At 36.0% G+C, this 17,303-nt stretch overlaps 1 protein-coding gene across 1 annotated transcript in view; it reads left to right on the forward strand.

Annotated features, from left to right (window-relative positions):
• LOC118205131 (beta-1,3-galactosyltransferase 5-like) overlaps window positions 1-17,094 on the forward strand; it is a 52,115-nt gene extending 35,021 nt beyond the window's left edge. Inside the window, exon 2 of the mRNA XM_035377420.2 lies at window positions 16,011-17,094. Coding sequence (XP_035233311.1) covers window positions 16,060-17,073 — 1,014 coding nt within the window. The 5' untranslated portion in view covers window positions 16,011-16,059 and the 3' untranslated portion in view covers window positions 17,074-17,094. The remainder of the gene's footprint in view (window positions 1-16,010) is intronic.
• Window positions 17,095-17,303: the final 209 nt, after the last annotated feature.

A 17,303-nucleotide genomic window follows, 5' to 3' on the forward strand; every position in this document is an offset into this window, starting at 1 on the left:
CCTTATCACCTGGTGAATAAAACACTTGTCGCCTTCCTTTATCATATTGCTTTTTACGTTGATCTTGCTTTATTTCGATACTCTCTCGTATGTCCTTTGTAATAGTTGCGAATCGTTTAAGATAAGGAGTGATTTCAGGAACAAAGTTATCATTTTCAACCACAGCTTTGAAATCGTGAACAACGTCGCCGACAGTCCTCAGCTCTTTTCCAAACATTAGGAATGCTGGTGTATGACCTGTAGTGTCACAGACGGCCGTATTCATAGCGAAGCGAATAATTGGGAGTTTCGAATGCCAGTTGTCATGCGCATCTCCTACAAGGATTGCAAGATGAGGTTTTAAGTCTCTATTTTTCCGTTCCACAGGATTTGACTGAGGAAAGTAAACTAGTATCAAGTTTTGATTGATATTTAATGTGCAGCAAATTTGTTGCATGACTGCACTGATAAACTGGGTGCCGTTATCACTGATGATTCTTCGTGGTATACCACGCCGCATGAATACTTCTTCGATGAGGGTTATAGCGCATTCGCGTGCTGTAGCTTGAGCAAGAGGAAATCAATCCATCGCGTAGCACAGTCTTCGACAATGAAGATCCATTGTTTTCCAGTGTCAGTTTTGGCAGTGGCCTAAACAAATCAATAGATATGATCTCAAAACGTTGAGAATAGACAGGGGTTCTTAACAGTCCAGCTGGCTTTTGGTTGGTAGCCTTGTAGCGGTTGCATTCAGAATAGCTTTTCACATAGTCGGATATATACTTTTTCATACCAGTCCAATAATAGCGTCTGGCAATTCTTTGGAATGTTCCTTCTTCTCCATAATGTCCAGCCATTGAGTCATCATGGTGCTTTCGCATGATGGATTCACGCTGGGCAGTTGGAATTACTAACTGGGCCTCTTCTGAATCAGAGTCAGGGACATATCGGTAGAGAACACCTTGATTCATTAAGAATCCTCGTTTAGTCCAGTTGGCATATTCTTCAGTTTTCTGAGTGGATTCGAAACTTTCTATAATCTTTTTTAAGTTTTCATCTTTAAGTTGAGATTCACGCATGTCTTTTGGACTTCTCGTGGGCATGTCCACCATAGATACATTTGAAATCTCGCAAGGTGAAACTTCATGTTCGGTGCTTGGAAGAGACAGCATGTCAGTGATGACGTTTGCCTTTCCAGGAATGTATTGTACTTTGAGGTTGAAAGACTGAATTTCAAGCGCCTATCTAGCAAGTCTTCCAGTTGGAGACTTCAGGTTCAAAAGCCATTTTAAAGGTTGATGATCGGATGCTATAGTTACTTCTGATCCTTCAACGTAACCACGGAATTTTTTCAGGGCCCAGACTACAGCGAATGCTTCTCGTTCAGTCGTCGAATAGTTTCGCTCAACCGGAGAAAGCAGTCGGCTGGCATATTCGACAGGGTGCTCTTTATACCTTCCCCCTTGAAGTAAAACGGCTCCAAGAGCATAATTGCTTGCATCTGTTCGAAGAATATACGGTTGAGTTCCATTAGCTTGCTTCAACACAAGAGGTGTTATGAGGCAGTTTTTCAGAGTTTCAAATGCTTTTTGCTGGTTGAAACCCTATTCCCATTGGACTTTCTTCTTTGTCAAATCACTAAGAGGTCGTGATATTTCCGAGAAGTTTTGTATGTATCGTCTAAAGCAAGAGCACGTTTGAAGGAAAGCTTGGAGTTCCTTGATGTTTTGGGGAGGTGGAATTCTCTGGATAGAGGAAACTTTTTCTCGATCAACTTCGATTCCTTTTTGTGTGATCCAAAATCCCAAATATTTCACACGAGAAAAAGCGAAGTGGCACTTCTCTCTGTTTGCGTGCAGTTTGAAGAGGATAAGCCTTTCGAAAACAGCTTTGAGATCTGAAAGGTGTTTCTCGAATGATTCTGACAACACGATTATGTCGTCCAGATAGGTGAGGGTTAGGATGTCCTCAAGTTCATTGCGAAAACGGTTTATCAATCTCTGGAATGTTGCTGGGGCATTCCGAAGACCATAAGAAACGATATAAGAAGATCCGAAGATCATAAGAAAAGATGTGTTCCGAAGGGACACACAAATGCTGTCTTGTCTTGATCATCAGTATGAACCTTCACTTGGTGACAACTTGCACGAAGATAAAGGGTCGACATGAAAGGAGTAGGTTTTGCCTCATGTAACAGGTCATCCATTCTCGGAAGTGGGTAGGAATCCGGAACTGTAATCGCATTCAATTTCCGGTAATCTATGCAGAGGCGTACTGTTCCATTAGGTTTCGGTATTAAAACAACTGGGGATGCATAAGGGGATTCGCATTCTTCAATTATTCCTTCGGATAAGAGCTTGTCAATTTCTTGCTTTAAGATTTCTTTCTTAGCAGGGTTCATTCTGTATGGTGGTACAGCTATTGGGGGATGGTTTCCAGTTTCAATTCGATGTTATATGAAAGGCGTTGCTTCTCTCCCTGGTTGGAAGATAGTTGAATATTGACTCAATAGTTCATTTAATTCTGATCTCTGATGAGCCGATAGATGTTGCCCTTCACATTCTCGTAACAGTACAGTGTCAACCTCCGACGTACATTCGGTTCGATCATTGGGTTTAGAATCATCATCAATAAACTTAAACTTTTGTTGCGGATTATCGTGGTAAAACCACCAATCATTTTGTAGATCTAAAACAATTCCAGCGCTTCTAAGAAAATCCGATCCTAAAAGTGTCCTGTTACCCTTTGCTGAGGGAAGCGCAAATAAAGTTATGCGGAATGATCTTCCTTCAATGTGAATGTCTACTTGTGTCACGTAGAGCTCTTCGTTCCTTTGAATACCGTCACTTCAAGGAAATTCAAAGGAGAACAGATTCAATACTCTTATTTTATAAGAAAAATTTTCCAGCGGGTGTCATCGACTTTAAGAGAGATATTATTAGAACTATTTATAGAGTAGTTTTGTTCCTATTGTGTTATACGGAATTGGTTGTTGGGGCTCCAGAGCGGCGGAGTTGTTGAGAATCAGGAATGAGTTATTGACGATTCAGCGGCCCTGGCTGCGTCACTGGCTAGGTGTTTTAGGACAACTCCAACTGAAACTGCCTGTGTATTGGCCGGCACGCCGCCCCTCTCGATTTTTTATAAGTTCTTTTATGATACATTTTTGTTATCTACATGTAAGAGAGATTTTATGTATTATGGTGATTATTTAGCTTGTTGTACTGAATTTTATAATGTTAATCCTTACTGCATACACCCAGCCAAGAGAATGAGCATTAATTATGAAATGAATTTTGATTGTTTTGGTGAACTTGATATTTTCACTGATGGTTCTAGGTTTGGGGAAAGTGTTGGCCTATCTTTTGTTGTTTACTATTATGGTATAGAAATTGATTATTCAAAAATAAAGTTAGAAAAATTTAATTCTGTGTTTCAGGCTGAACTTGCTGCTATTTATTTTGCTATGAAATGGATTAAGAAAAAACTATCTAAGATTTATAGTATTGTAGTTTATAGTGATTGTTTATCTGGATTACAGGCTTTGAAAAGCTCCGATTGTAATAACTTGTAGGGTTTATATTTATTTTAACTAACATTTATTTTAAGTTTAAACTATCTTTCCTGTCAAGCCTTACTTTCCCCTGGAACTGCCAATGCCAGAATATGTAAATTTTAGTAGAACGCGCAAGGATTCAAATTATCAGCGGAAGTATTATGATTTAAATAGAACGGAAACGAGTTCGGTGTGTGATATTCTTACTTCACGAGCGCGGAGGTAGTTAGCGAGAAATTGAAGAACCCCGCGTTTCGGCCTATGTGCTTGGCGGGAAGTAGTGTTAATCGTTCAAGTGAGCTTCAAGTCTGCTGAAGTAGCAGCGGTATTGTAAAACGCGGTGAGTTAGTTATTTTTAGAGAGCCTCGTAGTTAGAGTCCTGTCTTTAGTTTCTTTTCAGGTTATTATTTTTATTTGACCGCCGAGTTGGCGCAGTCTGTGAGCGTCAAGAGCACGCAATTGTAATTTTTACGTTGAATAAAAAGGGACTTAAACCCTTCACAAGACTCTATCTTTTATCCAGTTTTCACAGTCACCTCTTGGTTGCGTGCAAGTTGGAGGCGCACAACGTTACATTGGCGCCCGAACACTTATCGAACTGAAATGGCCGAAAATTGGATGGAAGCCGCTGGACAACACCAAGAAATGACAACTCAATTGGAAGGATTTGGATACCTGGTCCAGACTTTGAGAGCGTCAATCAAGCCAAACGTCCATTTCGACGGAAAAAATTCGGTGGCGGTATTTCTAGAAGGTCTAGAAAACCACTTTCAGCTCTACCCTGTTCCTGAAAGACAAAAAGTTGCCATCGCCACATCAGCACTAAGAGGACAGGCCGCGCTATGGTGGAAAAATATAGGCAAATTTTTATTAGGGGAATTTGGAAGCCAGACATATACATTTGAAAATTTCAAAAAATCGTTAGTAAAGGCCTTCCCCATAGTGAAAGATCGCGTACGGCTGGAAGCCGAACTATATAGTTTCTATCAACGGGATATAGCAGAATTGACGGACTTTATTCTACGAAAAATTAAGCTAACGGATATGCTGTATGGGAAGAAACCCGATGCGGAGATTATTGAAATAATATTACCAAGATTGTTACCCGCTGTTCAAGACTACTTTGAAGTTAGAAACCCAAGCACATTGCAGGAACTCTTCGAATTGGCGGTGAAGTTTCAAAATCGCAGAATAGCGGAAAGAGCGAGAGGGGAAACATATTCTCAAAGTACCCGAAGGAAATCTTCAAATGAGGAAACCAGAAATGGAAATCGCTCTTATGGGGGAAAGAGCTATCAAGCTAACGCATCGAAACTCCAAGGTCAAGGCCCAAAAAGAAAATTTGAAAATAAACATCCGCGTACCCAGAAGACACAGATTGAAAGGAAAGCTTTAAACGAGTAGAGGGGCCTGTGAAAGGGAGGGTCCAGACCCCGGAAGTTTTAAAAAAAACCCTCAAATAGACATTTAAATACGGTCATCGTAAAAAACTCACAGCTACCAATTATACAAGTCCTGGTTGGCGATGTACCAGTAGAAGCTCTCATCGATACAGGAGCAGAAGGAAATTTTATGAGTGAAAATTTCTTCAAAAAGAATTTTTATAGGGTACGATTATTTAAAACCAAAAATACGGAAATTATAGCGGCGCAAGGAAAAACATGTCACTGCATCGGGAAATTATCATTAAACTTACAGGTAAAAGAGGAAAGTCTCAAAGTATTAATTTTTGTAGTGAAAGACCTGCAAAACTCTCTTATTTTAGGTATGGAGTTTTTAAGGGCCGCGAGGGCCAAATTAAATTTTCAAGATAGTTCCGTGGTGTTGGAGATGGACCAGAGGGTGGTGGAACCTGTGGAGACACCTCAAGTGGACCTTAGCCATCTGAATAACCATGAAAGGAAAGCAATACAGCAAGTGGTGAGTAATTTTTCTCATTTGTTTTCAGAAAAACCAGGAAACTGCCAAATAGTCACGCACAAGATTCAATTAAATGCCGAAAAACCTTGTAGGACTAAACCTTATCGGTATGACAAACAAAAAGACGTAATCATCGAAGAACATATTCAGGAGATGTTAAAGAATAAAATAATAACGCCCATAAATAGTGAGTACGCGAGTCCAGTCGTACTATGTAGGAAAAAGAACGAGTTTCCTCCTTCGGATAAAAGGGCTTGGAGGTTTGCTATTGATTACAGAAAACTAAATAGTATTACCAAATTTCCAGTTAACCCTTTGCCGGTTATAGACGAGATCATTAGACAGATCAAATCGACAAGATATATGTCTACTTTGGACTTAACGTCTGGCTACTATCAAATAGCTATGAGACCCGAAGATATACATAAAACCGCGTTTATAACAAAATTGGGCACTTATGCATTTTTACGCATGCCTTTTGGGTTGTGTGGGGCCCCATCAACATTCCAGAGAGCTATGGACATTGTTCTAAAGCCTGTCCTAGGAAAATCAACTTTAATTTATCTAGATGATATAATTATAACGAGTAGTACGTTGGAAAAACACATTAATGATCTAGAACAAGTTTTTAAATTATTAAAAGAGGCCGATCTTACAATTAACGCCTCAAAATGCAAGTTCGCAACTAAAGAACTTAAATATCTCGGTTATAAAATTTCGCAAAAGGGTATAGAAACGCAAAAAGCTATTAAGAATTTCCCACCGCCCAACACCGCCAAGAAACTTTCTTCTTTTCTTGGGTTATGTTCTTACTATCGATCTTTCATAAAAGATTTCGCTAATATTGTTGAACCACTCTTAGTAATCAAAAGAAAAAGGGGTAAATTTACGTGGACAGCGGAAAGCTAACACAGCATTTGAAAGATTAAAAGAAGCGCTCATTAATGCCCCTGTGTTAAAATTCCCGGAGGGGGACGAAAACCTGGAAATTGCAGCAGATGCGTCAGACTATGCGGTGGGTGCGGTTCTTATGAAAAATAACCATCCTCTGATATTTTTTAGTAAAACATTGAATCAGACACAAAGGAATTATACAGCTACAGAAAAAGAAACATTAGCCGTATTAATGGCTGTACACAAATTTCGAGTTTATTTCGGCAAATCGCCAGTAACAGTCTTTTCGGATCATGCGGCTGTTGGTAGACTTTACTCGGGGAAAAACCTAACGCCCAGGTTAATAAGATGGGCTTTAAAACTCCAAGAATATAATATCACAATAAAATATAAACCGGGTAAGGAAAACAATGTAGCTGACGCACTTTCTCGTATAAAACTGGACGATGAAGGAAATGAACTTAAATGCGCTGTGTTGACTTCAAAAATTTTAGATTCTAGAGATACGGTTATTACTGAACTGAAAGCTGATCCTGAATTTGGAAATATCTATGCTTATTTGAAAGACCCCGAAAGCTTTGAGCAGACAGATATCGATGCGATAAGAAATAGAGCAAAAAACTATGAAATAATAGATAATTTATTATTCTATACGAAAACAACAAACGAAAATCTTGAGTATAAACCAGTCATCCCAGCCTCGCTTCGATTAAGCATTTTGAAGGAATTACACGAAGCAAAAACAGCGGGCCATTTAGGGGTCAGAAAGACTTTAAAAAGGGTACGCGAGGCGGTATATTTCCCGCAATTATACAAAATAGTAACGGCGTATGTCAGGTCCTGCAATCAATGTCAGTTAATAAATGATATTAATTACAGCCCGGCCGGGTACTTAAATAGCATTCGCGCTACATTTCCGAATGAAATTTTAGGCATAGATCTTCTTGGTCCCTTCCCCCAGAGCGAGTTAAATAAAATCGTTTTCTTTTAGTAATAGTAGATCATTTTTCAAAATGGACAGAAATTGTTCCACTTAAACGCGCGTCAGCCAAAACAGTCGCAGATGCATTCTTACACAGATACATTTTAAAATACGGTGCACCGATAAAAGTCATTAGCGATAACGGAAAACAATTCATTAGTCAAATATTTGAAAACATATGCAATGGACTTGGCATACGCCATATCAAAATGGTTCCGTATAGACCACAGGCTAACATAGCAGAAAGAGTTAATAAAAATATAGTAAAAATAATTCGCAGTTACGTGAGCACACATCACAAGCGCTGGGATGGCTACATAAATGAATTAGCTTATGCTTTAAGAACGGCAAATCATGATACTACGGGGAAAACTCCAGCAGAATTATTTTTAGGCAGAAAGTTAATTACGCCTTTAGATAAATTATTCTTTGTGCAACAAAGAGAGCAGGAGTTTAAACAAAAGGATGTGCAAAAGCTGATTGAGCAGGCGCTTAAAACCTCGGATACGGCAAGAAATAGGCAGAAAATATATTATGATAGAAAACGCCGTGAAGCAGATTTTAAAGTTGGGGATAAGGTATTGAAGCGGAAATTTTCTTTATCAAGTGCCCCAGGCAATTTTACGGCAAAGCTAGCTCCAAAGTTTGAAGGCCCCTATGTAATTCAGGAAATCAAAGGAGTAGTATTATATCTTAAGAACGAGAGAGGGAAAATCTGTAAAGCAAGTCCCGACCAGGTGAAAAAATACTAGAATCCAAATGATTTTGAAATCCTAAAAAGTTTCTTTCAGGACTCAAGTCTAAACGAAATAGAAGGTCCAGAGACAACAACTATTCCACCACCCAAGAAACAGAGAACTGAAGAGAGACCTAGCCCTTCTACAACCCGGACGTCGGTATCAAAAAGAAAAAATAATTTTCAGACTCCAGCGTTTAAGAAAAACAAAAATACAGATTCACCGGGTAAAGAAACCGTGCTAAAGAGAAAAACACCACCTACAAAGGATTGCAGGAAAAATTATACATCAAGGAGAACGCGCACACGGCCACAGAGTCAGGTGCCAGCAAGGCCGCCGTTCCGGAAACTGAAACGGCAACAGGAGGCACAAAAATACGACGAACAGAAGAAATTCAAGAAGGACTCCAGACCGGAGGACGTCAAGACCAGCCGTCCCAGGGAAAAACGGAAATGCCAACAACCAGACGATTACTCCGCCAAGAAGCCAGCATGTAGAGGACGCAAAAGAAAAAGTAATGTGGACGACACTCGGAGGGCAGTAAGGAGAAGATTAACATCCATGAAACCTCTAACTTGGGACCAATTTTGCCAAAAACGAATGACGGAGTTTCAAGCATCGAAAACTCAAAGATAAGTTAAAACCTTCTATAAATTTTTTTTCTCTTTTGTTCCGAAATGTTATGCATAAGTACGAAGTTCTATGTTTTGACGAAAGTCAATATGTCTCGGTTGAGACTTAGTTTTGTTTTACTTTATTTAGTTAAGGCAAAAGTATTATTTTCTTTAAGTGTAAAAGCTAAACACAAGCATTTTCTGTTGGTCGAAAGACTAATTCTGTTATGTTAAAGCCAAAATTTGGCCGAAGATAAAAATAACTTCGTATTCTTGTATTAATAAGAATTTTAGTTTCAGTGCCGCCAGCTTGGCGAAGAATGAGTAAAGTAAAAATTTATTTTCTCTTAATCATTTTATGGTAAATTGTAAAAATCATATGTATTAAAATTTTGTAAATGTACGTAAATACTTGAATGTTATGTAAAAGTAGAATTTAGTCTAGAAGCATAAAATTGTAGATGCTAAAAGTGAATGCTTAAAAGCAGTGAAGTCAAAATTTAAGTATTAAATTGCAGATAAAGTCATGCTTTAGAGCGAAAGACTGCATGTTTAAAGATGAATGAGGGGGAAGTTAGAATGAATGTGTTTTGTAGGGTTCTCCACCTACATTTGAATTTTTAAGAATATTAAAGTAGCTCATTGAGTTGTAGAATGTCGAGTAAGGTGTGTCTATTTGGTCGTTGAATTCTAACAAATCATGGTGGTTAGGGGAAGTGTTGTAAGACTAAAACACGAATATTCCCGTTTGACACCACACACGGTGGAGAGCCAGGGTAAAGTTAAATTAATGCTTGAAAAATTGAATGAATGTGAAGTAAGCAATAACTAAGAAAAACGAATCGTTAAAAACAAAAATTTATTGTGTCAAGAAAGTGTAAATTATAATGTATGTAGAAGGATACTGATACTTATTCCTTCCAGATGCTGGAAGGAAAGAGCAAGATTGATTGATGAAGTCCAGGAAAAGTTGCTGTAAGAAGAGAGAGTTAAAACGAGCAACAGAATTTTAGTATACAATTTGTTACATAAGATTTTTTTTGTGTAAACGAGGTTCTCGCCAGTTAGTTCAGAATTAGAGAAACTTACAACAGGTCGTTTGTAGGGCCTGCTTCCAAGTTTTCCAAATTCTGGCAGCGGCAAATGTAGGGTTTATATTTATTTTAACTAACATTTATTTTAAGTTTAAACTATCTTTCCTGTCAAGCCTTACTTTCCCCTGGAACTGCCAATGCCAGAATATGTAAATTTTAGTAGAACGCGCAAGGATTCAAATTATCAGCGGAAGTATTATGATTTAAATAGAACGGAAACGAGTTCGGTGTGTGATATTCTTACTTCACGAGCGCGGAGGTAGTTAGCGAGAAATTGAAGAACCCCGCGTTTCGGCCTATGTGCTTGGCGGGAAGTAGTGTTAATCGTTCAAGTGAGCTTCAAGTCTGCTGAAGTAGCAGCGGTATTGTAAAACGCGGTGAGTTAGTTATTTTTAGAGAGCCTCGTAGTTAGAGTCTTGTCTTTAGTTTCTTTTCAGGTTATTATTTTTATTTGACCGCCGAGTTGGCGCAGTCTGTGAGCGTCAAGAGCACGCAATTGTAATTTTTACGTTGAATAAAAAGGGACTTAAACCCTTCACAAGACTGTATCTTTTATCCAGTTTTCACAGTCACCTCTTGGTTGCGTGCAAGTTGGAGGCGCGCAACGTTACAAACTCTTTAGTTATGGATATTAAGTGTTTATATAAAGAAATTGAAGGTTTGCATGATATTAAATTTAGATGGGTTAAGTCCCATGTGGGTATTGAAGGTAACGAGAGGGCCGACGTGTTGGCCAAAGAGGATGTTTCCGGGGAGTGTCCGTTGTCCAGCCTTCAAGAAAAATGGTTATTACTAGAATCAAACAGTATTATATTGATTTGTGGTATGATAATTGGAATAATTCGAATAGAAGAAAAGAATATGCCTGTTATTTAAAACCTATGTTTAATAAAGGTATTTCTTGTCATTTGGATTTTAATCAAATTGTTACTGGACATGGGCGCTTCCCGGTGTATCTTAAAAGATTTAGCATACAAGAGAATGAATATTGTCATAATTGTGGAGTTGTCGAATCGGTAAGGCACTATGTGGAAGAATGTACACTTACTTATGACATACGAAAAAAATATAATTTTATTAAGATTTTTACAGGTGCTGAAAAAGAATTTAAATTTGCAAGGGAACTTATGTGTTTTCTTAATAATAATCGCTCTGATGCTGGTATTTTTATTTGATAAAAGTTTGGTTTTAAATTTTGTGTTACAATAATTTAAATTGAGATATTGGTGTTTATATGGAATTTTAACATAATTTTATTCAGTGCGTTATGTGGTGTATTTTATGCGTTTATATAATTATGTATTTTATATGTATTTCATGTAATATGTAATTTCATGTATAATTATGTGTTTTATATGGTTTTTTTTTTTTTTTTTTTTTTTTTTTGTTTTTGTTTGGCGCAGCCCTTGTTTGTCATAAAATCTTGTCGATTAGGTGGATGGGGCTGCACCACCATTATGTGTAAACAAAATGAAGGAATTTCTTAATCACTTCAAAATGATACAATATTCATGAAAGATACACATATATACTTTAAGAACACAGTAAAGTATTTTTACGTTTTCATATTCAAGTATTTTCACCTTTTCAACATTAAGGGTTAACACATTATAGAAAATTAGTGTTTAAATGCAAAACAAATCATATCATTAACGACAACTATTTGTTGCTGATAGGCCATCGGAGTGTCACACACAAAAATAAAAATCATACCTGACGGGCGAGGTATCTCCTTTCCTAAACTTTTAGGAGTGAGATCCAGCGGGTGTGGCTGCAAGTACTGTTTCTGAAAAAGAAAGTGAGCAAAAGTCAAGGAAAATTCTTAAAGCTAAACATCAACATTCGGCGCCACTTTGTAAATAGGTCAGATAGGTTTTAGATAGGGTCATAGAAGAGTCCGGTATAGTGTAACAAATATTTATTAACAGGTTTAAGTTACACACGGACATTACATTTAACTTCAAGAATAATTAGAATAATTACACAGCAACAGTCTGGTACAACCTAAGAAGTGGGAACCTTGGCTTTTACTCAAGTATTTCTCTGGCTACTCACCAGAGGGCAGCCTTGTTGTAACAGTTAGTCCAACAGTTTATGTTAAAGGATTGGTTACAAAAGGGCTTTTAAAGGATCAGGTTATTAAGAACTCTGCAGTGTTACTTCATTCTACGTTCTTTTAGGTTAGATTTGTGATGATCTATTTTTCTGAAATTGGGTCTGGCATGGTTACAAATTTCGCTTCGGGAAATGGCAACAGGGATAAAGAATGATGGATTAGCTTGGTAGGGCTAAAAAGCGATTTGTATTTAAAAATAAAAGTGAAAAAAAAAAGATTATTTTCTAACGTAACATTGATTTTTTTAACACCATATATTATTTCGTGTGTTTATACTGTTATATGGTGTCGTTTATATTGTTAAATAGTTTTTAAAACGAAATTTGTTTCTGTGTGTATGTGAGTTTTAACATCAAAATGCTTGGCAAAATAAAAACTGTTGCCAGCCGATGAAGACTAATATTTTTTTAATATTCATCTTTTATCTAAGTGAATTGCGCATCACTGTAACAAAGTCAGTCATCCAGAAGTGGAGCTAGGGCGAATTCTGAATTTGCTTCATATCTTTCATATGTACGTATTAATAAGAAGAAGAAAGAAAAAAAAGTGGTATTGAATATTTTCAGATGAAGTAAAATTTGAAACGTGCGTTTAGAGAAAAATAAATTTAATTGAGTACAATTTTCAAAATTACATCTGTGTTTATGAAGAAGGTGCATATGAAATTAAAAAAACAAGTAAAGCTGAAAGGCATACATAATTAAATTTTAATTTTAAGTTTCATTTTTTTCAATATAATTCGACTGCATTAAAAATTCAAATATTTAAATATATACAACACAAAATATTTATAAGGTATTTCTCCCGTCTTCTTGGCATACCTTCGTGGTGTGGTGGTCTGCACGCTGGGCATGTATTCCAGAGGTCCATGGTTCGATTCCCGGCGAAGGCGTTGAATATTTTTCATTTTGCCTACTCCCAAAAAAATACTTAATGTCTCTATAGTGTCGCCCGAACTAAAAAAGGGTATTGGATGATGATTCTCCTCCCCCAGGGTTTGGCGACTGGGTCTCTTAAAAAAACCCAGTCCCCCTTTAAAAGGGGGGTATATAAGGTATTTCTCACGCCTTCTTAACATGTCTTCGTGGTGTAGTAGCCAGCACGCTCGGTGCGTATTCGAGGGGTTCGAGTCTCGGCGAGGGCATTGCTCATTTTTCATCTCCTGCTTCCAAATAACCTAATGTCTCTATAAAGCAATCAATGTTTTTGAAACTCTTTGCATGGTAAATTTAAATAATGATTCAGTTTAATTAGTTAGCTAATAATTCAGTTTAATTATTAGCTAAGTGTTAAGAATGGAATCACTATTTTTTATTTCAAATCCGAACTGGAATATTCCACCCAAAGAATATTTCAGGTGTCGAATCTATAGAATCCTTCATGTAAGACTAAAAAGAAGAAAAAGATGGAAGTGAGGGATATGTTTGCTTAATAGTGAAATCTTTTTAATTAAAGGAAATTTTAAAATCTATATTGAATAAAAAAATTAAAGTACAGATTTTAAATATACTTCTACATTTATTAACACGTTACAAATTACATATTTTTGTATGTAACAAAGTGTATGATTAAAAAATTTGAATATGGGGTTCCATTTCCTTAGCATAATTTGACAAAACGTATTTAAGGAAGAGTTAAACTTCTTTACCTTTTGAAGAAACTTTTCTTAAAGTAATTGTTTCTTCTCTTTACTTTGATTGTAATCAAAGTAAAGAGAAGATTGTTTGAAGAGTTCAAGCGTTAACATAATAGGTACACATTAAACATAGATCGTAAAACTTTCCTCAGAAATTAATAAGAATAAAAAAGTTCTTTTACTTGCTAAAATAAATGTTTCAAACTTTATAAAAAACATAAATACCGAACATTTTTAGAAAAATGTAAAAATGCAGAAACCTTAAATAAATGTTTGATTAGAAAGTTCGCTCTAGGTCAACCCTACTTTGTTTTCATGAGCAATAATATATTGTTTTTAATTATGAGCAATAACATATTTTTTATAATGAGCAATAATATATTGTTTTTAATTATGAGCAATAACGTATTTTTTATAATGAGCAATAATATATTGTTTTTAATTATGAGCAATAACTTATTTTTTATAATGAGCAATAATGTATTTTTTAATTATGAGGAATAATATATTTTTAATTATGAGCAATAATGATTTTAATCATGAGCAATAATGTGTTGAATTTAATTATGAGCATTAATTTTTTTTAATCATGAGCAATAATGCGTTGTTTTTAATTATAAACAATAATGTATTTTTACTTATGAGAAATAATGCATTTTTTAAATAATGAGCAATAATGTATTTTTTAATTATGAGCAATAATGTATTTTTAATTATGAGGAATAATATATTTTTAATTATGAGCAATAATAATTTTAATCATGAGCAATAATGTGTTGTTTTTAATTATGAGCATTAATGTTTTTTAATCATGAGCAATAATGTGTTGTTTTTAATTATGAACAATAATGTATTTTTACTTATGAGAAATAATGCATTTTTAAATAATGAGAAATAATGTATTTTTTAATTATGAGCAATAATGTATTTTAAAATTACGAGCAATAATGTATTTTAAAATTCTGAGCAATAATGTATTTTTTTAATTCGAGCTTCTATTGGACGACAACAAAACTAATTTTCTAAAGTTTCGAATTAAACTGCACATGTATTTTAAAAATTTCTTTGATGAAAAAAATTACGAAGTTTCGAAAATTTGTTTCTAGAACCTTGTTTCTAGTTTTCGAGAAAAATAGAGATGAGTCATTCGAATTCTCATATCCTACGAGTCTTAGAGATTCAAAAGTTCGAATTTTTGCGTCTTTTACTGTCAGTCAAATATTTCGAATTCTAACATAAGAAAATGCTAAATGTTTTTAACTCAAAACTTCGAAAACGTTAGTTTGATTGAGTTCTAACCAATTTTGTTGAAAAAAGCACCTCGTACCATAGAACTAATAGCATTCTTCAAGCTCAAATGCTGAGTTATCCATATCTTTCACGGTGAGAAATATTTCTGCAGTATACATGAATCGTTCTCGTCTACTCGCTATTTGAAACTCTCAAATGCTAACTTACAAAAACTTTTAAATGTTTAAGATTACTTTTATTCAAAATCCAGCAAAAGAGTTCATTGAAATAAAAATATCATTTTGCAATTTCAGTAGATCTGGATCACTTGAAATCAAATAGAACAGTTCATTAATAAAAGGAGACGACTTTGCAGTAGATGAGTTCATTAATAAAAGGATACGACTTTGCAATTTCAGCAGATCTGAATCCTCTGCAGTGTAATAGAAAAGTTCATTTATAAAAAAAACAGGATTTTGCAGTAGATGAGTTCACTAACAAACGGATACGACTTTGCAGTACATGAGTTCACTAATAAAAGGGTACTATTTTGCAATTTCAGTAGATCTGGATCACCTGAAGTCTAATAGAACAGTTCAGTAATAAAAGGATACGACTTTGCCATTTCGTTACATATAGGCCATCTGAAATCCAATAGAACCGTTCATTAATGAACCGTACGACTTACAATTTGAGTGCATCTATATCTTCGTGGCGACTCTAAGAGCGTCCCTGTTAATATGCTAAACAAAACTTAGCATTTCACTTTTGGTTTTTAATTTTCATTAATTTTTGAAATAATCTTTCCTTTCCTCCATACTTGCTCTGATTTAGCAAGATTCTGAAGAACTGCATAAAATGAATCTGTTACTCAATTTTTTTGTCATATTACATTTAGAAAATAAATGTTAAAAGAAAAAAAAGAATAAACAGTATTAATTATAGGCTTCTGTTATTATCTTTTTAATAAATGTAGGTCTTATTTCAAAAAATTTATTGTTAAACTTTTTTTTCGGTAAGTATAACTTTCGCATTAAACAGGCTTTTAAAAGAAACAGAAGAAGCCTACATTAGGAAAAAGATTATTATTTACTACATTATTATTCTGTAACTTCTGAAATTTCTGAAAGTTATTATCCCCTTATTATTATTATTATTACATGAAAGATTCAAGGCCCTTTCAGAGTTTGAATTTAGATTTGGATTTGAGAAACTGTAGCTAAAATCTTAACCTTGTTTTCTTTTCCTTCAGGTAACATGATGCTTCTGTGGAAGGAAAAGTGTTATTCTACACCATTTTTATGCTGCCCTTAGGACGCCACAGATTAAGAAGGAGCCTATTTGCCTTCTTACTTTTTGTCTTCAGTGGCCTGTTACTCATTTCACGCAACTGTCTTAGGATTGACCGTCCTCAAGAAGATCCTCCATCAACAACCCCCGAACCATACTACTTCGATTTTGACAGCATCAAATTTCTAGAAGGAACAGCTGCGCCGTGCAACCAGTCCAGACCACTCTTGTTGGCTATTATCCATTCATCTCCTAGTCATGTCCCTCATCGGAAAGCCATTCGTCAAACCTGGGGCTCCTTCGCAGAAGGGCCAACCAGCGTCCGAACCCTCTTCGTTGTTGGACGTTCCAAATCGAAAAAGATATCACAGAAGGTTCTCCGAGAGGCAAAGGAGCACGGTGACTTGGTTCTTGTTCAGTACATGGACAGCTACAAGTTGTTGACTTTGAAGCATCTGGCTGGAATACGATGGGCCTTGAGAAACTGCCCTGAAGCTCCTTTCCTCATGAAAGCGGATGATGATGCCTTCGTAGATATAAAAAGAGCAGTGTCTTTGTTACTTGATATTCTTGGACCAAAGTCCCCTTCTGGTGATGTCATAGCCTGCCGGATTATGCCCATTGGCACCGCTCCTCACCGTTCCGGGAAGTATCAAGTGACTCAAAAAGAGTACCCTCTGCAAGAGTACCCCGAATATTGCAGCGGATTGGCTTATTTTGCTCGTCCATCAGCAATGGCAAAAATACACGAAGCGGCGACCTCCAGACGGGTTCCTTATCTCTGGATAGATGATATTTTTGTGACAGGTTTGGCAGCGGGCGTGGCTGGCATTTCCCACGTTGATCTTGGGGTCTGGTTTGCAAGAACCGAACATGATGTCATTCAGTGGATGATAGATCAGTCTAATCGTCCACTGCCCTGGATGGTGTCGGAAATGTCCCCCCGACACTGGCCAGTTGACGCGATTCGCCTTTGGAATAAAACAAAGAACTCGTGGATAAGGACTGATAATGAAGTGACTTAATAAAATATTCTAAACAGCTTTTATTTTGCAGTTATACATCCTTGTTCCATTAGAGCTATTTCGAAGATAACTAGTAGTAGAATAACTAATAGTAGTTTCTAAGATAACTAATAGTAAAATCGAAATACGAATTAAGAGTCTAATAATTTCAAACAGGATTTAAAATGCGTGTAAAAGAAAAAACTGACAGATGCTAATAATCCAAATGTTTTGCTTTTCTTCCTATGTCG

Source organism: Stegodyphus dumicola, chromosome 1 (assembly GCF_044657685.1).
Source record: "Stegodyphus dumicola isolate Sdum_Otavi_A_Nest chromosome 1, ASM4465768v1".
Lineage (NCBI taxonomy): Eukaryota > Metazoa > Arthropoda > Arachnida > Araneae > Eresidae > Stegodyphus > Stegodyphus dumicola.